Source organism: Citrus clementina, unplaced genomic scaffold, assembly GCF_000493195.1.
Source record: "Citrus clementina cultivar Clemenules unplaced genomic scaffold, Citrus_clementina_v1.0 scaffold_2, whole genome shotgun sequence".
Classification (NCBI taxonomy): Eukaryota; Viridiplantae; Streptophyta; class Magnoliopsida; order Sapindales; family Rutaceae; genus Citrus; species Citrus x clementina.
The window spans coordinates 24436016-24463103 of record NW_006262688.1 but is presented as its reverse complement, the minus strand read 5'-3'; the positions used below and the strand labels follow the sequence as shown (position 1 = coordinate 24463103).

General features: G+C 31.9%; 1 protein-coding gene across 1 annotated transcript; it reads right to left on the bottom strand.

Moving 5' to 3' along the window:
- Positions 1 to 11191: 11191 nt before the first annotated feature.
- On the bottom strand, positions 11192 to 13408 carry LOC112101127 (7-methylxanthosine synthase 1-like). The gene is made up of 4 exons (XM_024191467.1): positions 13042 to 13408; positions 12528 to 12935; positions 12168 to 12428; positions 11192 to 11568 (listed from the first exon to the last, which is right to left on the bottom strand). The coding sequence occupies exons 1-4, from the start codon at positions 13150 to 13152 to the stop codon at positions 11206 to 11208; spliced, it is 1143 nt and encodes a 380-aa protein (XP_024047235.1). The 5' UTR covers positions 13153 to 13408; the 3' UTR covers positions 11192 to 11205.
- Positions 13409 to 27088: the final 13680 nt, after the last annotated feature.

Here is a 27088-nt window from a genome sequence, read left to right as displayed (position 1 = left end):
ACTGTCTCTGAATACCTTCTTGCTTACAGAAAGTAAGAAACTCGTCGTCTGTATATTCTCCACCATTATCTGTCCTCAAGCACTTGATCTTTTTACCAGATTCAAGTTCCACCCGCGCTTTGTATTCTTTAAACACAGGAAATACATCTGACTTTTTCTTAATTGGATACACCCAACATCTTCTGGAATAGTCATCAATGAAAGTCACCATGTACTTTGCACCTCCCATGGATATATCCGGTGATTCCCAAACATCAGAATGAATCAAGTCTAGAATGCATTTACTTCTAGCAATAGATCTACTGAATTTTAATCTATGCTGTTTACTTGTAACACAATGCTCGCAAAATGGTAAACTTACCGATTTGAGCCCCGGAAGTAATTTTCGCTCAGAGAGAATCTTCAAACCTTGTTCCGACATGTGGCCAAGTTTGAGATGCCACATCATCGTTGACTCTTCTCCATTTGATGCGACACACGCATCAGCCTCCTGTAGTGTTTCTCCTTTAAGCATAAATAGATTAGCACTGATCTTTTCTGCCTTCATCAATACAAGCGCGCCTTTAACAATCTTCATAATTCCATTCTCCACATGAGTTTTGCACCCATGATTGTCTATTTGTCCCAAAGACAATAGATTTTTCTTTAGGCCGTTGACATGTCGTACCTCCCCAATTGTGCGAATTGTACCATCAAACATTTTTATTTTGATAGTACCAATACCAGCGATCTCCAAGGCATGATCGTTACCCATATATACAGATCCACCTGAGATAGGTTCATATGTGTGGAACCATTCTCTCCTAGAGGTCATGTGCCAGGTAGCTCCTGAGTCTATAAGCCAGACATCAGAAAGTCGTTTTCTGCCTTCTGAAACAGTTGCTGCCTCACTGTAGAGAATTTCGCCATCATCCGAGGTACTTGCTACACACCCCTGAGCATTTGATGACTCAGGTTCTTTGCCCTCTCTTTTCTTCTGGTTACTCCAACACTCCTTTTTGACGTGCCCTTTCTTGCCACAGTTGTAGCATTTAACATTCTTCTTACTTCTGAATTTTGATCTACCATGATTTTGACTCCCACTGGGGCCACGTTCTGTTGATCTTCCTCTCGTCACCGATAGCGCCTCCGCTTGCTGCGAACTTGCTTGTCTGTTTTCCTTGTTTTTTCGCCTGCTCTCCTCATTTAATACGGAGGCTGCAACATCGTCGAAAACTAGACCCTCCACTGGATTGTTGTTCGTCAGGTTGATGATGAGTTGATCATACGAATCTGGTAGACTTTGAAGTAGAAGCTCTGCACGTTCATTTTCCTCTATATTATGACCCAACGTTGTGAGTTGTGAAAATAGAGTCTTCAATGTGTTGATGTGGTCGGTCACCATTGTAGATTCCGCCATTCGAAGAGTATAGAGTTTCCTCTTCAAGAAGATTTTATTGTGTAGTGACTTGGCCTCGTACAATTTTGTGAGAGTATCCCATATTTCCTTCGCCGTATTTTTCTCTGCCACACTGGATAATACTCCATCCGCAAGTGCCAAGTGTAGATCAGAAATGGCATTGCCGTCTACCTCGTTCCACTTGTCATCAGTTATCTCCATGGGCCTTTCTTCAATTGCTGCCAAGCAATTATTTTTCCTCAATACAGCTTTCATCTTCATTTTCCACAACGAAAAATTATTTCCATTAAATTTCTCAATTTCATACTTTGCCGCCATTTTATTGATAAATACTGTACACAAGCTAGTGTACCACCTTGAATAGTTGTGAGTATGTGTGAGAATGCACACCAGGAAAGTTCCCAGGAAAGACTGGAGGGGTCACAATGGTCCCACTTAAAACCCAGACTCCTTAAGCTCTTATCGCCTTTGTGACAGAACTTTCCTAGACATGTACAGAATCACACAGTTGCTTTACTCACACCACTATTCCCTGCTTTGCACCGCAAAATTCTTGGATCGCTTCCACCGTTTCACGTGAATAGTACCGTATACATGAATAGTACCGTACACCGTATACGTGAATAGTACCGTACTCCGTATACGTGAATAGTGCCGTACTCCGTATACGTGAATAGTATCGTATGCCGTATACGTGAATAGTGCCGTACACCGTATACGTGAATACGTGAACAATTCCTGACTCCAAAAATACAACCAATAGCTCTGATACCACTGTTAGGAAATTGGTGGGTGAAGCAGACACGCAGCTAAAGTAAAATTGATAGAAAAATAAAGAACAAGCACAAAAGAAAATACCAGAAATTACGTGGTTCGGCTTTTAGCCTACGTCCACGGGCGAAGACAGAAAGAAATATTATACTAGTGAAAAGGAGTTACAAGTATTGTAGTATTTTAGCTCACTACCCAAAACCCCAATACACCCAAACTCTCAAATCACTAAGCACACAAAATTCTTTGCTCTTGCAAGAATCACTTCTCACAACTCTCAATTCTCTCTACAAAATTGGATGAAAAATGAGGGTGGGAAGCCCTCTTTATATAGCCAAAATTTTGGCTCTTTTTTTTTTTTTTTTATTGGAGTCATTCAACACGGCACCACCAACAATGGCGGGCCGTGTTGAATGTTGAATGGTTGGCACCGGCCATCTAGATGGCCGGCGCCAGCCATGACTTTCAACAGATCGCAATTCTCATACAATATATAAAATTAGCATAATCTAGAAATTGTACTTTTGTTTTTTTGTTAAAGTAATCTAGGCTCCCAGATCACGATCCGTCATCACCAATCTTGTTAGATCACGATCTATCACCAATGATCTTCCAGGTTATGACTCAAGTTTAACCTGCACTTGACGTGTGAGCGCCTTTATCACTAATAAAAGCAACTAGCAAGAGAAAATATCTCTATCAAAATTAGAGAGAAAAACTTTTTTCTCTGATCCGTATATTGTGGCTCCTCTCACCTTTTAGAGAAAACAAATCCTTTTATATCTCTATTTGGTGGAAACCCTAGACTCCATATTTATATATTTTTTAATTCTATTAAATCAAATTTGATTTAAATTAAAAAAATAATAAAACTAAAAGTGGCGTTACTTTTTTTTGTTATAGGGGCCCACCTTGTAAAATAACACAAGGCCCCTTACACACAAGCATATTAAATGAAGCCTCCCACTAAATTATATATTTAGGCTTTTAACTCAAATAACTAGTTATCTTGCTTATTAATCCAGTAGCGGCGCAGTCAATTAAATGAGCTAACCCGGGGATCATATGGGTAGGTACAAAAATGGCTACAATAATTAAGTCTGTAATTAAACTAGTCCAATTATTTAATTCCAAATCTACTCCACTAAAAGATTGGAATTGATCTCCATAATTGTATGCTATGTAGGATAGTGTTCTCGAAAAATAATTCGACTCATGCCATATTAATTTCTTTACTAAACAATCCTTTGTACCACATCGCTAAATAAATTGATATCTCAACTGTCCAATCAATTTAATTACATCTTGTTCATTGACACTTACTGGTTTTCTCTAATGATCATTTTCAACATACTAATTACGTTGACACACTCTAGCCAGAGAATTCTATGATCAAGTGCCGAAAACCCATCAAGAGATGTGTTGTACAAATTCTATATTGTTAATCTATAATCTCACTACTCATAATTGCTTCCACCAAGATACTGGGTAATCTTGACTATAAATGTATGTCGCGCCCATTGGTAACTCAAATGAAATGACAATTACAAACATGAAACCATAATTAACTCAAGATTAAGATTGCAATAAAATCAATGCCTATGAGATTTAATAAGTCTGACAGTCATTTCAAAGTTAATTAAATCTTATATGTGATTCAGTTCAATGCAGTCAAACTACATTAGTAAATTCATACATGATTAAGACAAATCATTCAATGAATTTACTATAGTCTAAACATAAATAGAGCATTCAACTCTATTTATCAACTACGAACTTAATTTATTTAATCACAAGATAACTTGTATTTATGTCTTCTGTGAATCTATATGATGATCACATAAATACATATAATATGATTAAACGGATCTTATTCAAAATATTTATGTAATTGAAAATATCTCAAATATTTTATTAATCTAAAAATAAAATAATTAATATGGTTTAAAGAGCACATAATCCCAACACAATCGACTGACATTGTTACCTTTAGTCCACAAAAATGGTACCAAAGTGAAGATTGGCGGCATGAAACCACTACATAATGGTCATTGCTTGTCGATCTATTAAATAGCAATGGCATTGCATCAAATATTCCCCAATTTTGATGGTGGTGTGCGGTGGTTGTTGTACTATTTGGAGTGTATGCTTTGCCACCATCTCTCATTTTCCAACTGGAACATTACAAATACATAGGTCATATGATTTTGAGTTTGATAGTATTGGTGGTATCCAAATAGCACTTTCACAATCACCGACAATGGCATTGGTGAGGTCACTAGTTACCAAAAATAATTTTGGTTTTTCAATTTTATTTTTAATTTTAAATTTTAAATATTAAAAATTACATTTTTTTAGTGTAGGGATATTTTTGAAAGTTTGCTATAAAATTAGGGTAATATTGTTATTGCAAATTACAAATCAAAATTTTAAAATCTACTCTTATAAACTTTTAAGAGTTACTTCAAAAACAAATTATTTCATAAATAAGATTTTGTGATGATCACTCTTGCTATGAGTTTACCAAATATATTTGAGGTAATGGATTATCAAGTAAGTGATTATTTGGCAATCTAAAGCAATCCTAAACATACACCTAGGTCCTATTTAGGATTGAGATGCTATAATTTTTAAGCTAAAACTACTGTGGAAAAAAAAATTGTAATTATCAAACAAAAGTTAATAATATGTAGTAAATATAAATTTTAAATAATAATTTTGACAAAATTATTAAAGATATAATAGATTTTCTATTATACAAGTGAAAAATCATATCAATATAACTTCCAAGTTACAACAGCTAATGTTTACCAAACACTTTAGTACTGTATTTTTTAAGTGACAGCTGTCCAACCTCAATCCCAAATATACTCTTAGATTGTCATTATCTTAAAAGGTAAGAATCATATGGCCTCCAATCTTCAACTCTTCAAATCAAAATTTGAGAAATGCTGTGGAGTCACTCTCTAATTTATCCAAATATGCTTTATGATTAGATTTTATCCCTGCACATTTATTTTTTTTAAAAAGTTGATTCATGAGCCATTCATTCTCCCTAAAGCACACTAAATCTTAATTTTCTCTCTCTCCAAATGATCTGAATATCTTGCAAAGGTGGTAGCCCATCTGGATTCTTTGATGGTGTAATGTCAGCAAACTAAGTTAGTAATGGTTGCACTTCTTCATGAACAGTCTTCACCTCGAACTCATCTTCCTTTTCTAGCTTATTGCAACCTTCACAATCTTCCTCCAAAGACCCTTCACAATGGTCAAAAAATTATTCCTCTATATCTTAGAATTCTTATTCTAGTTCGTTAAAGGCACTGAATGAACCTTCTTCCTATCTACCAAAACTTATACACATTATTCCTTCCTCTATGGATTGCATCAACATTGAACTGCCAAGGTCGTCCTAGTAACAGATGAGACACATCCATAACTACTATATCGCACATCACATAACTTTTATAAATCTTTCTAGTAGAGAAAGAAACACGACACACCTTTTTTACATGTGCTTATGTAAAGTGCTGAATTTTTTTTGTTAAAAGTCCCATCATGTCAACCGACGCTTTTAAATTATGCTCTCCCTGCTACCACTATCAATTATCACATTGCACGCCTTATCGTTGATAGTGTCACGTGTTTTGAAAATCTTATTTCACTGGCTATCTTTTTTTATCTTTAGCGCCAATAAAACCTTCTACATAATACAATTCAACATCTCCTCTTCATCTGCTTCTAACTCTAGGGCTTCTTCATCATTCGCATCTATAACATTATCTACTTCGCCAACTTCAGCCTCTACCAAATTCAAATTTTTTGTACAACAGTCAGTCGATCAATGCCCTAATTCCTCACATCAGCATAGGCTTTACGTCTGGGTTATTATATATATGTGGTTCGTATTGCTATTGCCTTGGTGATTGTTGTCTAGGTGGCTGCTGTCTTAGCTGTTGCTATCATGGTTGTTGTGCCTGACTACTACCTACCCATGTTTTATGCTTATTTTTAACCCCAACACTGCTTGGTTTATTCTACACACTAATGAATTGTTGTTGAGTTCTAAAAACTACATTTTGCTTCCGTTCTTCCAATTTCTATGTACCCATGTCCCAAATGGCATTTACAATCTGATCTTGTATCTCTTGTTTTAATCCACCAAGATACTTCGCAACTATCCACAACTCTAGCTTATCCATATTGTTTCTTGTGTGTAGATGATAAAATTCCTTTGTATATTCATCGACATGCGTTCCCTTGTTTGCAGTTTTGATATTTTACATACAACTACTGTTGATAATCCACTGGTAGGAAATACTCTTTCATCATCCTCTGCATTCTAGGCCATGATTTGATAAGTGGTTTCACTGCAACTCTTCTTCGATTCTCTACATGTTGCCACTGTGCAGATGATGTGCGCTTAAACTTGAATGCCACAAGCTTAACCCATTTCTCTTGGGGAATCTCCATATATTAGAAGAAATTCTCTATATCTGCTATCCAATCTAAAAATTCGTCAACATGCATTCCGCTATAACAATCTGCAATATCAATATTAATCTTGTAATCTGAATTCTTTTTACACTTCCCGTCATAATCCTCTATCTTTTTTTTCGAATTACTCTATCACTCTTCACGCACATGTAGCTGCACCCGCCTTGCGAGTTCTAAATTCTGAGGAATTACTTTGCGATTGATGCCTAAAGGCACTACATCACGATTAAAGCCTTGATGTATCTCTTAATAGTAATAATCTTGAGGTTGTTCTTCACGATTTACTCTTACAACAACTTCCTAACGATTAACTCCTTCCTGCTATTCTCTCTCTGTCATGGAAATCATGAGACCCTTGATTACTTGCTCCATCGCTGCCATTCTCGGGTTATACATGTCCTCCATGACTTGCAAGACTACTTCTCTTACCATATGTCTGATAGTCTCCATATACGTTGTCTGCATCCCTTGGTCAACTTCTTCGAGGTGGTGCTCCTTTGTTTATGTGGTCGTACAATGATGACAGGTGAACCTGCTCTAGTACCAACCGATGAAGTGAAAACATAAAAGGTTGAAGATAGTTAAAACAAGGTTTCTAAATAATGAAGTTTACGGAGAAATATTGAATTGATAAAGCTAGGGCTTTGGCCTCTTTATATTTGAAATATTATTTTATAATAAAATTCTCCTAATCTAAATAAGAAAAAGAACAAATGGTGTCCAGATCCAAATTCAAAAAAATATATATAAAAATTTTAGAAGAAACAGAAAAAATGGGGAAATATCTTAAAATTAAAAAACGATCAGGAAAGAAGTAGACTTTTTGACTTGACCACAGTGCAGAACGACACATGGAGTTTTGGGTTTTTTTTATCACGACCTTTGAAACAATATATTATACGCCGAAACCAGACACCTGTAGCCCAAGTTATGGCCTCCAGAAGGTATCCTGCTCGTCATAAACAACATCTTACATCATCATTGAAAAAAAAAAGCAATGTCGGTGGCTTGTGATTCAAGCGTTGGCAAATTTTGTCGAGGGCATCTATAACTTCCCATGTTGGCAACAATGAATTAGGCCTTGAAGAGCATCTCATATCTGTAAGTCTTATGCAATCCGAGAAGCATTGGAAAACAAATCAAACAAGATTTGTTCTAGTATAAGCTTTGCTTTCAAGGTGGCCTCCTTTTGAATACAAGAAAATATATTCAATATATATAAATGAAACAGAAGAAAATAGTATATATATAATGAAACAGAAGAAATTAGTAGTGTGAAAAATGGAGAGGAGATGATGATGACCCGTTTCAATGAGTTATTTGCATAGCTAGTGCCTCATTCTCCTCCATTCATGTACATAACTTGTTCTATTTCCATGGCTTCATATTTGCAAGAGACTTCCTCTAATTCCATTGCCCTTCTATGTGGCTCCAGAGAAAAGATTCTTTCCAAGTATTTTTTGAAAACTCTTTAGAAATAGTATAAAGAAGGTAAATTTCAATCTTTTTAATTCATGAACAAAAAGGCTTAATTTATACAAGTATTTGAAATATGAAAAAGGAATTGATACAATTGATATAATTCAAGAATAATGATTGATTAGTAAAAAATGAGTTAATCAATTTTTATGTTTATTTACAATCAATCTTTCTTAATAAATCATTTGATTGATTGTTCTGTTTCCATGAATTTTGTTTGATTCTTATCATCCTCACTCAATCCAGCAAGGGAAATGTTTTTAAACTCTTAACTTGCCTTCAAAAACTATAAATACTTTATTTTTATTTACAATCTCATAACTGTCATGCAAAAAAATTAGAAAGCATTCCTTTGAAGTTTGTCTAAGAAATCTTTCAATTATTTTCATGTACACTTTTTTTTAAAGACTGGGAAAAATCAAAAGTAATAAACTCTTTTGATCAAGGAATTCTTTTAATATAAAAGCTGTTCCTTTGATTTTTTTAAATAAAATCTTCACTCAAGCATTTTATCTTCATTCCTTCAATTTCGACATTGAGTTTTTTTTTTTTTTTATTTAGGAGGGAGGTTGCTCATTTGTCCCTACCAAAATCAATAGATAAACTTACCTCCTAAGTTTTTTCATAATAATCAATAACCTCCCTACCATCATAATTTTATAATATTATCCTTATTTTTAAATATACTTTGAATCGTGTTTATTATTAATTAAATAAATTATATAAATAGAAATTAAAACAAAAAATTTAAATACTAAAAATAAGAATTTTTTTTGTGTGAATAAAAAATTAATAATAAGATATTTTTCTTATACATTTTTGTTATTTTTAAATATCTTTCTTTATAATAAATATATATTTTATATTCCCAAGGTAAAATATCAAGTAAGTGACCCATTTCTTTTCCTTTAAATTATTTATACGAGAATGGGTTATTGACTATTGTAAAAATAATAATGGGTAAAGTGATATAAATTGATTTCAAAAGAGGGAAAACTAGCAATATCCCTATTTAGAAAACCATTCCATTGACTTGTCAAGAAAAACAACAATTTTGAGGATTCCTTTTTATTCCCTTTTTCTTTTGACATCTTTCCTTTGTGATGGTGGAAGTGGTGGTGGCAGTGAGATTTTTATTTTTTTTTTCAGTGAAGAAATTAATAACAACTAAGAAGGATCTCACATCTCCCCTATTTAGATCACCATGCTCCATGGCTAAACCCACGAATTTGAAGACTCTCAATCCCATCAAATACCACGAAAACGTTTTAGAAATATTGTAAAGAAGATAAATTTCACTCTTGTTAATTCATGAGCACAAAAGCTCAATTTATACAAGTACTTGAAATATGAAAAGGAAATGATAAAATTAATATAATTGGGGAATAATGATTTATTAGCAAAAATTGAGTCAATCAATCTTTCTTAATCAATAATTAAGATGAAGGAAATCAATCATTTGATTAATAATTTTGTTTGCATCAAGACTGTTTGAATTTTATCATTATTTCCAGTCGTAAGGATGAAAATAGAAAATATATTAGCACATAAAATTGTCAAGTTGTAAATTGTGTAGTATCAAAGACATGAGAAAAACTATTATGGAACAAACGCATGTGTTATATATGTGACTATGTGAGCCCTTTCGATAATATATTTTGACACATATATTATACATATATATTTTGATGTTGACTAATTAATCATAATAAAAGAAATAATCATTGCTTACTGTATGTGTAAGAATATTATCACATTAATTTGTTGAAGGATATCAATAACAATGAGTGAATGGATTTTAATGGAACTCTCTCATCTATATTTTCGGTTTAATGGAGTTTAATGTGTACTAGATGACAAAAAAAGTTGCATTATTGTGCTTAATTTTTAAAAGGGAAAGTCCTCGCATCATACCATCCTTTGAGGAGTTTTACTTAAATAAAAAGAAAAAAGAAAATCGAACCATCCATAAAATTATATTCATATCCTCTTCAAATCCAAAGTTTGAAATTTAAATTTTATGTTTATTAAAATAAGTTTAATAGACAAATTAAAAAATCTAAGTAGAGTTTCACTCTTCAAAGTTCAAACCCTTATTATTATTTTATCTTCTTATTTTTCATCACATGAGGTTCGTAGTGACATTGATGTAGGATGTTATTTTAGGATTTTAGGATATTAGGATTTTTTTTTCATTTTTTAATATCTTCTATTAAAAAAGTAGAGTTAATTATGGTATGGGCCGGTGCTCTCAATAATATTGAGGGCATTAGTTTGAGTTCTCATGGAGCCTCCTCTTATTTTCCACCAAAAAAAAAAAATTAAACTATTTATGGGTGGGTTTATTATGTCCAATGTCATTAGTGAAAGTAGTGAATTTCTGAGCTAATCCCCATAGATTTTTAAGTTATAAATGCATGTATCTGAAGTATTAATAGGTATAACTCTAGATGGTAGTATATCTGTGTAGATTGTAATCACGAAAAATAAATATAAGTTATTAACCTGAGTTTTAATTTGTTCTATTACGTGCATTCCTGAATTTAATTATAAATAGCACTAAGAACAAGTTTTCACAAAGAATTGAATAAAAAATCTTCTCCAAAGGGCAAAGGCTGTCAAAGAAAAAAATAGATTAATTTCTTTCTTATATTCTAATTTAAAATGATAAAAACTAAAACATTAAGTAGAAAAAAATAATTGTAAGAAATTTTATTGGTGAAATGATATGTTATAAAATGATAATATCTATAATAATAATAACAAAAATAATAGTAATAAAAAGTGCTTAAATAAAAGCATTGGATACTTGCAGCACGTGGGTCCCATTGAAATACCAACATAAAACAACATAAAATAACAAAAGAAAAATACATTGATATATAACCTAAATTAATACGAACCATAGTAATTTTACGTAAAGTGATACGTATTTAAGAAAACACAAACAAACAAACAAACGGCAACAACAATGAGGACAACAGAGCCTCATGTAAGACAAGAACTGAAAGCAATAAATATACAAAACATTTATTTTATTTTTTTGGAAATAACATAATTCATTTCTTTATCAAGTAAATGAAGAGAACTGTGTGAGCTCCTAGCCCCATTTCCAAATGTGCACTTATCTTGATTGTAAATCGATGGAACAAATCATCCATGATTGCACTTCCAAAATGATTGGCCAGAAGGGACTCTGAGACTGCTCTTATATTATTTGCCACGTGCTTGGCTCTTGCGTGCTTGTTAAACTCCAAGCCTTTGTTATCATTCTCATAGCCCACTGACCAACTTATATGTGATGTTTCAAGCTGATGGATGTTAAAGGATCCTTCTCTTTCGATAACTTGTCTTACTTCTTCAACACAAGGGTAATAGATTGGATAATTGAATGACTCCAATTTTGATTCTTCAATCAAACCCTAAATAAGTTCAAAAGAGAGTAAATCTCCTTAAAATATGTATAATTTTTACACACATATAAATATTTGTTACAATATAACATCTTTAATGAGAATTTACCTAAAAATTTTCATATTTTCTATATGAAAATATGAAAATTTATATATATATATGAAAATATGATAATGTGAAAATATGAAAATATGAAAATTTTCATATTTTCATATATATTTTCATATGAAAATATAACACATATATTTTCATATATGAAAATATTTTCATATTTTCATATGAAAATGTGAAAATGTGAAAATATGAAAATATGAAAATATGACACATATATGAAAATATGAAAATATGAAAATAAAGTTCATATATATATATAGAAAGAGAGAGAGAGAGAGAAATATTTCAGTCATGAATTTTAAAGTGCGGGAAACCTTTAAAACAGCATGGTTTGTAAGCCTTTAAAGCCGTGTGGTTTTAAAATTTTCCTGGACTTTTCTGCACTTTAAAATTCCTGACCAAAAAACTACTATATATATATATATATCATCTTAACTAACTTTGTGCAAATATACTTATATGCATTTGTTCAAGAGAGAGAGAGAGAGGATACCTCATAGACCATGTCATTCAACACCATTCCCATTAACTCAAAAACACCCGTATGGTGTTTATCATTACCTATAAAGTTAAGAATCATACGACCTCCAATCTTCAATTCTTCCCATCGAAAATTGAGAAATGATGTGAAATCACTTTCAAATTGATCCAAGTATGCTTTATGCACATTAGAAGGGCTACAGGTTTTTGCTACGCAGACATCCCTTTTATTTAATAAAGGAATTCCACATTCACTTACTAACTCTTTGGGTACCTGTTAAAGCATAAAATTGACGCATTATAAGAATATGATTTTGTACACCATTTTTATAAATTTTTTATTTTTTATTATCTTTAAAAGAATAAACGGTACCTGAGAGAGCCAATTAAGACAGAAAGAAGAGTAAACCAAGTTTAGGAAACATGGAGGAAATAGCCTTCCATAGAGAGACCCAGGGGCTACACCTATGAAACATGAACCAAAATCGTCATTGCGCTTTTCTGTCTTCAATCTCTCATAAAAGCTTGGAAGAGATTTGGAAAGAGTATTGAAATCATTTCCAGGAAGATCATTGAGAAAAGCATGCAATATTGGTGGCTTATGTTTCAAGCGGCTGCAAATAGTGTCCAGTGCCTCTATAGCTTGCCACGTTGGCAAAAATGCATTAGGCCCTGAAGAACACCCCATATCTGTAAATCTGATGCAATCTGGGAAGCCATTGCTATACAAATCAAACAAGCTTTCATGCAGTAAAGGCTTTGCTTTCAAGATTGCCTCCCTCTGAGAAAAAAATGGAAAAGAAAAGAAAATTGATAAACAGAAGAAATTAAAGTGTGAACATCAAGAGAGAGGGAAAGTGAGATTGAAGTTTATAAATTAAATTGACCGGTGGCGCTGAGTTTTTTGCATAGCTGTTTTCTCCTTCTCCTCCATTCATGAACAGAACTTGCTCTACTTGCATGACTCCATTTTTGCTAGAACCTTGCTCTAATTCCATACCTCTTATGTGTGTGAATGATCTTCGTCGTGTTCCTTGCTCTAATTGACTAATTCTATGGCACTTATGGCTTATATACAGAAATCAATGGAATTTAATGGGACTGTCATCTAAATTTTTCCCTCGAAAAATAATTATTTTCAGTTTCACTCGTGACCGGGCTACCCCTTGTGTGCTAGATGACAAAATAAAAAAAAATTATTATTTTGCTTAATTTTTAGAAGGAAAAGTGTTCATATTGCACCGTTTGCTTTGAAAAAAAAAGGAAAAATTGTACTATCCATAAAATTATTTTAATATCCTCTTCAAACCCAAAGTTTTGAGATTACAATTTTATGTTTGATTGAAATTACAATAACAGCCAAATTAAAAAAAAAAAATCTAATTAGAATTTCACTCTTCAAAGTTCAAACTTCAAACCCCTGTTATTTGTTTCTCCCTTTATTTTTCATCAGTGAAGTTCTTAGTCGCATCAGATGACAGTGAAATTCAGCGAGATGAAGCCGTGAGGCTTTTGAATTGAATGAAATAATTTTCGGTAGGTGCTAACAATTATTAATTAGATTAGGGTCCTCTTCTTCTCCTAATTAATTACTTAAGTCAAGATAAAGAGGAAGCCTTGGTCAAGATAAAGAGAAAGCCTCCCCACCTCAAATGTAAGTGTATGCGTGGGCGTATATGAAGATAATTAATTAAAAACATATTAAAAGTTCTTAAACATAACAGTGGCCTTTTAATTTGTACTTTTTCTGAGTTCTAAGCTTGGCTGGATCACCAGATTTCACCGTTCACACAGCAAATTACATTTTCAGTGATTTCACAATATAACTTGAATTAAGGCCCTAACACATCAACAGTTGTGGTTGGCAAATGCATTTTCTTATATAGTTTAATTAACACGCCTCAATATCGGCTATGTTTGGTTGAGACTTTGAGACTTCGTTGCCAACACTCAACAATAAATGGTTTTGTAATCGGTGCTTGATATATTTGGGATTGGATATCGACGTAATGTTAGGTATGAAAAAGTGTACTCGCACCCGGCCCTTATTACCTAATATGACGAGCCCTTACGGGGATTTTCGCCATGCCCATTGTTATATAGGTAGATTTTTAATTTCCAGATGACAATTCTGGTTACAAATTGTAATCAAACACGTACTATGAAAGTAGCCACAGCCCACCCACATGTTCAGTCTCTGTATCTGCAAAATATTGTTGTTCACAGGCCATTGACAGGCGTTGTCCTTACTTTCACTGCCGCACTGCGAGTGCGAGAGATACTTTGCTTCATCAAATTCAATAGTCCCTCCCCTTTTACTTCGACATTGGAACTTTCTTAGGCCTTCGTGGGCTTATTGAATTTGACTGTATTATTTAATTTGGGATTTGCTGATTTTCTTTTGGTCTTGTTGATTATAGGCCTCTTTCGGCCTTGTTGAATCTAGTCCAACATCAATTGAATTACCCAATTCTTGTAGAAAAGGTACACGCCCTCAGAAAAAGTTTCATCAACTACTAATAAGTTATTAAATCCATCACTGGATAAATTATTGACACAAAATATTAAGATTCTTATTGCGATATCCACCATTATTACTAAATATATTCATACTATATATATATATACTCCTAATATAGACCAGGATCTTAAATTTTATTACAGTCCAAAAAAGTTATTAAGATATTTGAATTAATAAATTAAAGTACAAGGTAAGCTAAAAGAAAAAAAATATAAATTCAATACAATATATTTTATCTTTTATCCTGTCATTTATTTTAAAGTAAGGGACTCCATTATTGGAAGGGAACTATGTATTTATATATATTAACGAAGATAAAAAGTTATGAGCCGGGGCTCTCAATAACATTGAGGGTATTAGCTCAATTTCTCATAAATCCTCTATTCCCTTTCCACAGAAAAAAAAAAAAAAAAAGGAATATGTATGGTAGTTTTACGTGCAATGTTATTAGTGAAAGTAATAAATTTTTTAGCTAGTCTCAACAGATTTTTAAATTTTATTATAAATGTATTTATAAAAAGTTTCAATAAATATAACTCTCGATAGTAATATATCTGTGTAGATTGTAATCATTAAAAATAAATATAAATTATTAAGTTTTAATTTGGTCTATCATGTGCATTGTTGAATTCAATTATAAATGGCAGTGAGAACAAATTTTCACAATGAATCGAATAAAATCTTGTCCAAAGGACAAAGGCTATCAAAGAAATGTGATAGATTAATTTCTTCTTTATATTCTATTTTCAAATGATAAAAATTGAAACATTAACTGGGAATAAGTGATTGTGAGAAAATTTTATTAGTAAAGTAAGATAGAGTCATTCTATAATGTCGTAATGGACGTGAATTGTTAAATTTAAATGAAAAATCTCCACCATTAATTCTAAATAAATAGTTAATATATTACCTAAGTAGCAAGTAATTACCATTTTTTGTTCAAGTTGCAGGGGGCATTTACTAGTCTTATTTGTGATTTACAAAATTAATGTGTTAATTGTCATTTAATGTTGATTTACAAGTTTTATGCAATATTTACAAGTTTTTATTTTGTTTACAATTTCTTCTTCCAATTTACAACTTTAACATTAATTTACCCCATTTTCCATCAATTTACTAGTCTTATGTGTGGTTTATAAATTTTTTTGTTTCATTTCACACTTAATGTTAATTTCCAAGTTTTACGTCCTTTTTCTAAGTTTTTGTTTTGTTTATAATTCTGAGACCAATTTACCACTTCAACAATAATTTACCCATTTTTCCTTCAATTTGTGGTTTATAAATCTTTTATTTCATTTCACACTTAAAGTTAATTTACCAATTTTATGACATTTTTCTAAGTTCCTATTTTGTTTGCAATTTCTTATTTCAATTTACAACTTCAACATTAATTTACCCATTTTTTCCTTAAATTTACTAGCCCTACTTTTGGTTTTCAAATTTTTGTTTCATATCACATTTAATGTCAATTTACAAGTTTTATGTCATTTTTCTAAGTTTTTATTTTGTTTATAATTTTGAAAAGCAATTTATTACTCTAGTATTAATTTACCATTTTTTCTTTTAATTTACTAGTCCTATGTGTGGTTTACAAGTGTTTTGTTTCATTTCGCACTTAATAGTAATTTACAAGTTTTATGTCATTTTTATAAGTTTTTGTTTTGTTTACAATTTCTTGTTCCAATTTACAACTCCAACATTAATTTATCCATTTTTTCCTTCAATTTACTAGTCCTACATTTGGTTTCCAAATTTTTTGTTTCGTATCACACTTAACGTCAATTTGTAAGTTTTATGTCATTTTTCTAAGTTTTCATTTTGTTAACAATTTTGAAGAGCAATTTACTACTCTACTCTAACATTAATTTGCCTTTTTTTTCCTTCAATTTACTAGTCCTATGTGTGGTTTATAAATTTATTGTTTCATTTTACACTTAATGTTAATTTACAAGTTTTATGTCATTTTTCTAAATTTTTGTTTTGTTTACATTTTCTTATTCTAATTTATAACTCTAACATTAATCTACCTTTTTTCCATCAATTTATTAGTCTTATATATGGTTTAGAATGTTTTTTTTTTCATTTTATAGTTAATGTCAATTTACTCATGAACATGGGCCCAGAAGCATTCCACCAACCTTGTTTTTAATTTCTTCCCTAATTTTGATTCGATCTTTACAATCTTGATTGGGTCATCTTGCTTTATTCTCACGAATTCCACTTCTTTAATAGGCTTCTGCCTTCCTTTCTTGGAGTCTCCTCATGTCTCCATTGAGATTATCTGCATGGTTTCCCTAGCCGCTATTGTGTAACAACCCCTAGTAATCTTCTGGTTGCCTTTCACAACTCCTATCATGCCATTTACCCTGTATTTCAATGTAAGATAATGATTAGACATTACTGCTCTGCTGGTCCTCAAGAAAGGCCTGTTAAAAATCTTTTAGTACAAACTGTCTTCAACCACCACAAAATCTAGCACCATAGTCCTTTCGAAAAGTCTCGCACCTATTATTACTGGTAGCTCAACCACCCTGTGGGGTGTCAATCTTCCTTGGCCAAATCATTTTAAGGAGGTTCTAATGTGCTCGAGTCTCAAATAAGTAATTCCCATCTCATGTAAGGTAGACTTAAATAGAATATCCATTGAGCTTCTTAAATCCACAAGTATTTTGTTAAACTCTGTGCTCGCAACATTGACCTTTATCACCAATGCATCCTCATGCGGATATAGTGATCATTCTTCATCGTTCTCTATCCATATAATTGGAACTTGCCTGGTTTTTGCTTGCTTTGCTGCTGGCATATTGAACAACACATCACAGCTGATCATCGCATATCTTGTGTAGATTTTACGAGCTCAATTTAAATCTTAAGCTAATGTCGGACCTCTAACAATGACTTTTGACCACCAATTGTTCACCATTTATATCATCAGTATTCTCTTCTGCAATAAATTATTGATCTGTAATAGGATGAAAACCTTCAATGAACTCATCAAGGTAACGATTTTATATAAGATCCTCCACTCGGTTTTTAACGTCACAATATTAGATCATGGTGTGGCCGTAAGTATCATAGAACTCATAAAATCTGCTTCGGCCTCGCTTGTTGGCCATCTCTATGAGCGGTGCAAGAGGATAAAGTGAATCTCAATCCTTTATTGCATGGTATAGCTCCTCTATTGAAACTTTCAAAAGGGTGGACTGCCTATAGGCAGTGCTCTGATCAATCATCTACATGACTCTATTCCTTGGGAAATTACTGTGAGAGAGGGTAGGCCAATAAGGCACCATGAAAAAGCAAACGCAAACAGAAGGATAGATAGGCGAGCAGCTCCTTATGCGCGTTACTTAAAACATCTACCATTCTACTAAGAAAAAGTTCCACCACACCACTTTCAAAACCGAGATCATTGAAAAGAGCACAATCAATCACAAGATCACTCTCAATTTTTTATATAATTCTCGTGCTCGTCCTTCCAATGTCAATGGGAATGCTTTAAATCTTTATAGCTGAGTCAAGCCTTGCATTCCAATCATATCATTGAATTATTCAATGTATACCAAAAAATCTTTTTTTTAAAGAATATTTGAGACTGGAAAAGCAGAAATCCTTTAGAATTATGGTGTGCACAATTTCCTCCAACAGTGGGGATTTGTTGTCCAGCATGATTCTCCAAATTGGAGCTCTTCCTGACCTTGTATTTCCTTAATGACTTATGTTAGCCTTCGTACCTCACATTCTAATTCCCTTATGCGACTAGGATTCTGCTCACTTACATGTTCACGTTCCTATTCAACGCCCCACAAATACTGACGCAACTTTCTTTCTTTAGTATTTACTTATGCCTTCGCATTTGTTGGGTTATGCTTGCCATGAAACAAATTTCTTACTCCCAGACTCTGCACGGCAAAAAACTTCTTGTTATTGGGCTGGGTAAAATTTTGGTTCTTCCTTGAATTACCTCCATTAAACCTTCTCTATTCGTCCCTCAATTCATGTAAAACTACAATGAAGGTTTTTATTTGCTTATCTATTCTTTCCATTCTCTCATGTATTGCCCTTTCTCAAGGTTTATTTGCTATCTCTCGTACAGTCACAGATTTGTTCACCCGTCCTAGACCCTTGAGCATTGTCACCTCTAATGTTCATGTCTTTTTCCTCATACATGTATCCTCCTTCTTTGATTTTCTCTGGTACAAGCAACTTTTCGTTTTGTCCCCATAAACAGCACCAAAATGTCGATGCAGATATTTGGTCGAGAAGTGTTGCAATTAGACAACCACCTCAACATTTAAATTTATTTGATGGGAGACGGCACTTGCTCACACCTCTTTGCTTTAAGTAGAATCTTGCGACCATGAGCACTTTTTAAGAAATTCACATGTGTTCATAAAGAATGGTTAGGGGGACGCCAGATATTTTTCTGACGTGAACCTTCCAATGCTCAAGTCAGTAATCAGGCCTTTTTGGGAAAAATTCTATGCCACCGCTCTCATGGCTTAGTTTCGGTTACTTTTAAACAAAAATACTTTTTAGAGGAAATCTTAGAAAAATCAACAAAAATCTTAGAAATAAGAGAAAAAAGAGAATGTGAAAGAGTCTAAAGAGAGAGAACAACATACCTGGTTTGAATTTTCAACGATTCTTATAGAGGACTGAGACTTTAGTTCTTAGGCAAGGGAAGTAATCGTTAGTTGATCAGGATCATGCCTTGAGTTTTTAGAGAGAATCCTCGAGTTGACTCTTGACCAAGTCTTTAGGTTAACTGGTTTAAGTCTCTTCTCGCGAGATCCTTGTGCAAGCACGCCTGCATGCGAGCAAGCCTGCAGAGCCAGCTGCCTGCTACATGATGACTAAAGCAGATTGTTTATGAGTTCCTTAGGATCACACCCCAAGAAAGCATGTTATTAACTCTAATATTGAAGAGAGCATGATTTGCTCATAATCATATTCAATCATGCTCCCTCTTTTATCCCTTAAACACCAGTCCCTAAGCCAGTTACCATCGTCCACCGACCAACTCCTACCGTGGCGGCCTCCTCCAACTATATGTATATGTAAAAACAATTCATTTCTTTATTAAGGAAACAGGCAAACATGTGTCACTTCAAGTAGGCGAGTGGTCATCAATTGCCTTTATAATAATAATTTATCAGTAATGAGTCTAGAAGCATTGTTCAACTTTATCGATTCTAAATACATAAACTCTTCAAATGATATTTTATTTCCTATTTAAAAAAACCACAAAATTTAAAAAAAAACTTTTCAAATAAGTTTTTTCAAATAAGATTATTCTTCCATCTCTTCAGTATCAAAGAATATTTTTTCCCTCTCCAATTTGTATTGTATTATTATCTCATCATTATTAAGGAAAGGGAAATGTTATATTGTTATTTTTTGTGGAGAAAAAATTTAATTAAAATAATATAAGCTTGTTTTTATTTGAAGAGTCTTTTAGAAGGGGGCTTATTTTTCACTTTCTATTTGCCATGCAAATAAGTAAATAAGTAAGTATTTGAAGATTAAAAATTAGAAGATTCTTTTGGTAATGGTCTATACAGGGTTCGAACTTCATGGAGACTCTATTCGGTTGTGACCGCCGAACAAATTTTAGAATTTTTTTTTTAAATATACATCCTATGTCTTCAATTATATCTAAACTAATTGGAATATTTCACTAAATTATCATTATAATATATTTTTAGTCCTTTATATTCTAGTTTTTACAATAAATGCATGTTCTAATCCCTCGTAATACCTAAATCCTACTTTTATTATAATTTTACTATAATTTATCTTTTCTTATAGATCGTAGCATGTTATAATTCTCTTCCCTCTAACTCAATATTCAAGTAAAATATATATATATTTTAACTCATTTCTACATTTGTATTATTAAATTCTTTGACTATCTTAGCTTCAGTTTTTCACATTATTCGCCTAGCCCTGTAACCAAATTTTTCAGCTTTCGCCCCTGGCTCTATGTTTGGCTATTTGATTTTTTTTAAACATATCAAAAATATAAAATAGTGTTCGCATGCGTATTGGTGGGTACATCCTTGCTTCCTTCCTGAGTTTGAGTTCTCTGATGTACAATGTAAAGATGATACATTTAGAAATAAATATGATCTATACTTATGAATTAGTCCAAAACATTTAAATTGCACCATTAAAACTAATTCCGATGACTTTTGATCGTAAATATTAAAAGATTGTAAAGAAACGTAAAGTAATAATAATAATAATACTAATAAGTGCTTAAATAGAAATGGCGGTGCAGCGCCATGTTAGATTCCAATAAAATAACAACAACATAATGAACAAGAATGTATAATAATGATAACAAGTGCTTAAATAGAAATGTCAGTGTAGCACCATGTTAGATTCCATTAAAATACCAACAACATAATGAACAAGAATGTACAAAATTTAATATGAAGTTTAGTCATTTTCACAAAAATATATTTTTCTTTTTTCTTTGGTAGGATTATTTGAACACAACAAAGTACTCAATAAATAAATTATTAAATTTAAAATATAAAATTTTAATACCAAAATAACCTTGTTAAGCTAAATTATAATTGTTTCTTTTATCCTCTTCTTTTCATGACCTTTTCATTATTGACTCCGTCTCTTATTCCTTGTTAAGCTAAATTTTAATTATTTCTTTTATAGACTATTATCCATAATAGTTTCATATCCAAATCCTTCATTTTATGATTTATTTTCAGTTGCTATTTTCCCTTAATCCTCGTGCATTCAGAACAATACCTTTTGTTGATACCAAAAATTTAGCAACACAGGAAGAGTTAAGAAAAAATTGTTTTCCTTAGGGAACAGACTGTGAGAGAACTTGATGTCTTCGAGATTTGTATTGTTAAGAATAAATAGGTTAGTAGTCGGAATCCCGCAAGATAATAATCCATTAGGGTTTGTCTGGGTGTTACAAGTGCAGATCCTCTAGTGCTTAAGTTAGAGATGGCCAACAGGCCAGACCGGTAAAGGAAGGCCATGTGTGCTCGTGTTCGTGTCATGCCGTGCCCACTATGTGATTTGTGTTGTGTCGTGCCTAATTTGTTTTTTTTTTCACTTAGGCCCGTCCTGGCACACATGCCATGCCTTGGGCCGTGTCGTGTCGTGTCGTGCCATGCCGTGCCTAAGAAAAAATAGCCCGATAAGCCTTTTTTTTAATAGTTGTTTTTAAGAGAGAATGACAAGTTGTTGGCATACTTTTTTCAAGCCTATATATTTTTTTGGGCCATGAGCCTTTAGTCAAATTCAATAAAATGATAAATTCAAAATTCAAGTCCATATTTAATAATAATAAACTAATAATAGTAAGAAAATGTAGTACCAATTACTAAGTTAGACACTAGGTATTAGAATCCTTTTCTAATACTTAATAACAACAACAATAATAATAAATGTTTTTTAAGGGTTAACTTAATTGTTAAGTTGGACTTATAAAGAGTCATAAACCAAAGTTCATAATAACATTAATGCATATTTATAAAATCATATATTTATATTTTATTTATCAAAATCATGATATCAATTATTCATTTAATAAATTAAAAACATAAATCAATTAGAGTATTTTTTTTAAACTAGGAATTAAATAAATTTAAAAAACTTACGTTAATAATATATCAGAAGATTCAATTTCAAATTAGTTGTAAAATCATAAAATTTTTAGTTTACTTTCATTAAAAAGTGAAACATACTTATTGCGGGTTTTTTCATGTGATGTGCTTTAGCCTATCTTTAACCGTGCCATGCTTTTAAGGGTTATGTGCCTGCGTGCTGTTTCATGTTGTGCCGTGCCATACCACGTGCCTTGACAAAACGTGCTCGTGTCATTCTGTGCTGTACAGACACGTTCCGTACTCGTGTCATGCCACATGCCGCTCGGCCCATGGTCATATGTAGCTTAAGTCAAAAATCGTGAGTGGCACAGTAACAAATAAATAATAAGGAAGAGAAAAGAGTAAGAGAAATGCTTGAATGATATTATACCCCCTCCTCTAATATACATATTTCTCCTTGTCTATACCCTTAAGTGATAACCTATATATATAAGAGAAACAATCAGAAGTATAATTGAATTAGGAAAACTTATCTCTTAGCAGTATTTGAGTTTAACGAGGATTAGGACTTGTATTAGTCTATCTTATTCAGATTAGGACATGTTGTTGTATGTAGGTATTTGGGCTCAAAGGCCCATTCATTTAGGTCATCAATTGAGTTTAGTAGAAATATGTGTATATCATTCACAAATAAGAAAAAAATAATAAACAACGAAAGAGACAAAACTGATTGTAATAAATAATGAAAGAGACAAAATTGATTCGTCAAAAATACCCAAACCCAAAATATATGGATATAACAAATTCAGTGAATCTTGGTTCCTTTATCAAAAAGCATATGAAAAATAAATTCAATAAAAGGGGTAAAGTTTTAAAGAAATATTGTGTCATTGAATAAGAAAGATGAGAGTAAAGTAGTCAATTTTTTTAATTTAATTATGTATTCATGTATATAATAGTAATTCTTAATATGGGCATTTTAGCAGGAAATTTTTTTATCAAAAATTGAGTTTAGTGAGTATTTTGGTGCATTCAAATAATCCATCCTTTTTTAAAAAAAAATAAACATTGACAAAGTAGGCAATTTATTAACAAAACAAGGAAAATGAAATTTCAACAAATTATGAGGACATAATGAGCCTTACTGAACAAGGCAAAGAGATATTTATTGGAAAAACAATACTAAAAATTCCAACATTTAAATCTCAACTTGAGTCTCAAAATTATGTGTCCTTCATCTAGTGGATTATATGAATGTGTTAATGAATGTCACATTGGTTAAGATTTAAGTTAGAACTCAAATATTGGGATGCTTAACATTAATTTTATTATAGGAAAAGCAAAAAAGAAAAAAAAACAATAAAGCATCATGAAAGACAAGAACCGAAAGTAATTAACGTACCAAACATTCTAACATCTTAATTAATATTTAGATTAATAATGAGGAAATCAATTTTGAGAAAAATTTTGACTACGAAATATGTGTGATATTTTTATTTTTTTCAAAAATAAAATGAAACAAAAGTAGTATAAAAAGAACTTTTGTGGGGGGGGGGGGACTTGACCATTTTTTTTATTATTATGTTCTCATTGCTAGTAATTTTGGGTCCAAGATTCAATTTTGAACAAAACTAAACAAAAAATTAATAACTTAATTTATGTTAAATAATCTTTTTACAACTTGACTTAATTATACTATTGTAAATATATGTTAAATCTTTTAAAATTAGTGTGCTAAATAGTTTTATTAGTGTTTTAAGTAAAAAAAAAAGTTAAGTAACTTCTATAGTTTAAGTAAGGATATTTTTGAAATTTTTAAGAATATATGAAGTAAAACTTGATTTTTTATAATTAGTGGATGAGTATGCAAAGTAATAGAACGTTCAAAGAAATATTTGGCGTGCAAATATACCCACCCTTGTAAAAATCAAATACATAATAAAAAACCTAAAATTAGCATCCAACTTCGGCTCTTTCCTTTTCTCATCCCAAAAACACCACCGGCACCCACCAATTCATAACCAAATGCCACTCACCAGCCACCATAGCCAAGCCAAATCACAAATACCATAACCACCATAGTATGAAATCGAGTTCATATTTTAAATGAGCTAATTATCTAATATTTGGTTGAAGCTAAGGTCTACACCAAATAGTATTCTTAGAACCCATATCTTCGATTTTAGGCCTCAGTTAATAATTTTAAAAAAAAATCTAATATGATTCAAATGCTTGTAAATTTCTCGAAAACCAGAAAAAAAGAATATGTAGTCATCAACAACATTCCTTTAAATTGGAAACTGACAAAATCCTTTCCTTTGTTTGGTTTGTTAACAGGAGTATTTACTAGGCTTGCTCTAAGCCCAAATTGACTACAGAGTACAAACCGAAAAGCTCGGAGTGTGTATACTTTATACGGCAAGGATAGTGCGCATTTGTTGGTGGGTTTTGTGATGGCGAGCAGGCCCTAGTGGTATATGGTGGCAATTGTGCTAGTAGTGATCAGACGCTTGGTGGGGTTGAAGATTAATCATTTTGATAAGATAATGTCATAATGATGCTGATGTTATAATAATTGATTATGGAAGTATGTGCATGGCATTACTTAAAAGAGTTGAATCCAAAGCCTTCTTATTGTAAATATCTATACATTGTTATGAAATTTACAACAACACTACTCATAAATGTAAGTATATCAATTGAATGTTAGTTTTTTGAACCGCGGCTCCTATTGAAATACCAACAATACAGAGCATAGTTATTTCACGAAAAGAAAAAATGGAATTTTCAAACAAATTAGAGGAAATAGCGAGTCTTACACTATAAAATATGCTTTAGAAGAGCTCTTCATTAAATGAAATGAAGAGAAAAAAAAAAACCAGAAGAACAACAACAAAGCTTAACGAAAAACAATAACTGAAAGTGATGATCGTACAAAACTGGTATATACGAGTTTGTACTAACTTTCTTAGTTCTATTTAATGCGTGACTAGGAAGGAAAGTAACTAATTAAATTTATCAGGTTCGTTTGAGGGAGCTTGAACCTTCAGACTATAAGTAGTTTTTTTCTTTCAAAATCAGAGTTGTCCCTTAATAGAGATGGCAAAATCCTCCATGGTTTGGGGTCCCATGGGGCTCCACCCCAAATGGAATGATTTTTTAATAATTTTTTAGGAATAAGGTGGAAAATGGGGTAATCATCAAATTCTTAATATGGTATGGTTTGATTTTATACTCCTAGGGTTGACAATTTAAGGGTTTAGATTGGTTTTTTTAAGCCCAAGCCCATTAAAGTAAAAGTGAAAGGGTTGGGCCTGGGCTGGGCTGGGCTGGGCTTGGACTTTAACTTATTTTTTCAATTTTTTTAAAAATTATTGTAAACTTGAAATGAGTTAATAATAATCAAATTGTTATAATTAACAATGAATTAAAAAAAATAAATATTTCAAATTAAAATAATAAATAAAGAAAATAAAGCAACTAAAAGTTTAAAATTTTAATTTTTTAGTACTTAATTCTCTAATTCAAACATTCTCTTAATTAATTAACACTTAAAAGAGAGTTTAATATTATAATTTTAAGCTTTTGATTCATTATTGATATATAAATTAGGGATTTAATCCTTCTTTTTTTATTTTTCCATTATTTTTCAAATTTGGATTTATTATTCTAATTTATAAATTTATGTTTTTTAAATGGAGGGTTTTGGCCTAGCCCAAACTTTTTTTCCTAAGTCCTTATCCAGGCCCTCATGTGGGAGGTCCAGGCCAAAGCCTTTGCGAATGGGCCGGCCCGGACGTTTTTGCCATCCCTATGTACTCCCCACCCAATCCCTATTATATATAAATATTTTTTCTAATTTTTGTTTTATCAATTACAATGTTACGTAATAAATTTTCTTTTTATTTTTACTTGATATAAATGAGCTATAACTAAAAGAAAGCCCTGCAATATAATTTTTATTCAACCTTAAAATATTATTATATTTTCTTTTCTCTCTTAAGATATTGTTCTCTTCAAATATTTCTCAATTTTGATTATTATTTTAAGATATTGTTTCAAACATTTAGAGATTTTTTAAAATAATTTAAATATTTTATAATATGGTAATGATTCTATTTAAGTTTTTTTTAATTTATTGAAATCATATATCTATATTTACTATAAATAAATAAATGAGAAATGAGGTGGAGATGATAAAATCATTCCCCACATGAGATTCTCCATCCTCACCCCCATTAAATTTACTGGAGAATGAGGTGGAGAATGGGGTAGATCTCCCCACTCCATTACCATCTCTGCCCCTGAAGCATTATTCCATCAACTTAAATAATGGGAATACAACTGCCTTTCTGTAACACTAGGCACGTGCCAACAATTTAGCTATCTAAACAGCTTTGACTCTAACTTATTCAATAGCTAGCAAGACTTATTCAAAGCATAAAAGAAACAAGTAAAAGAAATTAACCGGAACAAAATATAGGACATGTAACAAAAACATAATTCACCTATTTATCAAGGAAAATGAGCAAATTTGTGTAAACTCCAATCCCCATTTCTAATTGCTCATAAATTTTAACGGTATATCAATGGAACAAATCATCCATGCTTGCACTTCCAAAATGATTGGCTAGTTGAAAGATCCTTCACTTTTAATAACTTGCCTTACTTCTTCAACATAAGGTGTCAAGAAAAGAAAAGAAAAACTGAATAATTGAATTACACCGATTTTGATTCTTCAATCAACCCCTAAATAAGTTCAAGAGAGGGGTAAGACTTTTTAATATATGTACAGCTTGGTTAGCGCTTCTTCCAACTTAATAG

Bases quoted from the DNA above. Each gene is read 5' to 3' on its own strand.
- LOC112101127 (XM_024191467.1), bottom strand. From the start codon at position 13,152: ATGGAATTAGAGCAAGGTTCTAGCAAAAATGGAGTCATGCAAGTAGAG. The intron at 12,936-13,041 runs GTCAATTTAATT...TTTTTTTCTCAG, and splicing joins CAAAAAACTCAGCGCCACCG to AGGGAGGCAATCTTGAAAGC. The intron at 12,429-12,527 runs GTACCGTTTATT...ATGCTTTAACAG, and splicing joins GTCTTAATTGGCTCTCTCAG to GTACCCAAAGAGTTAGTAAG.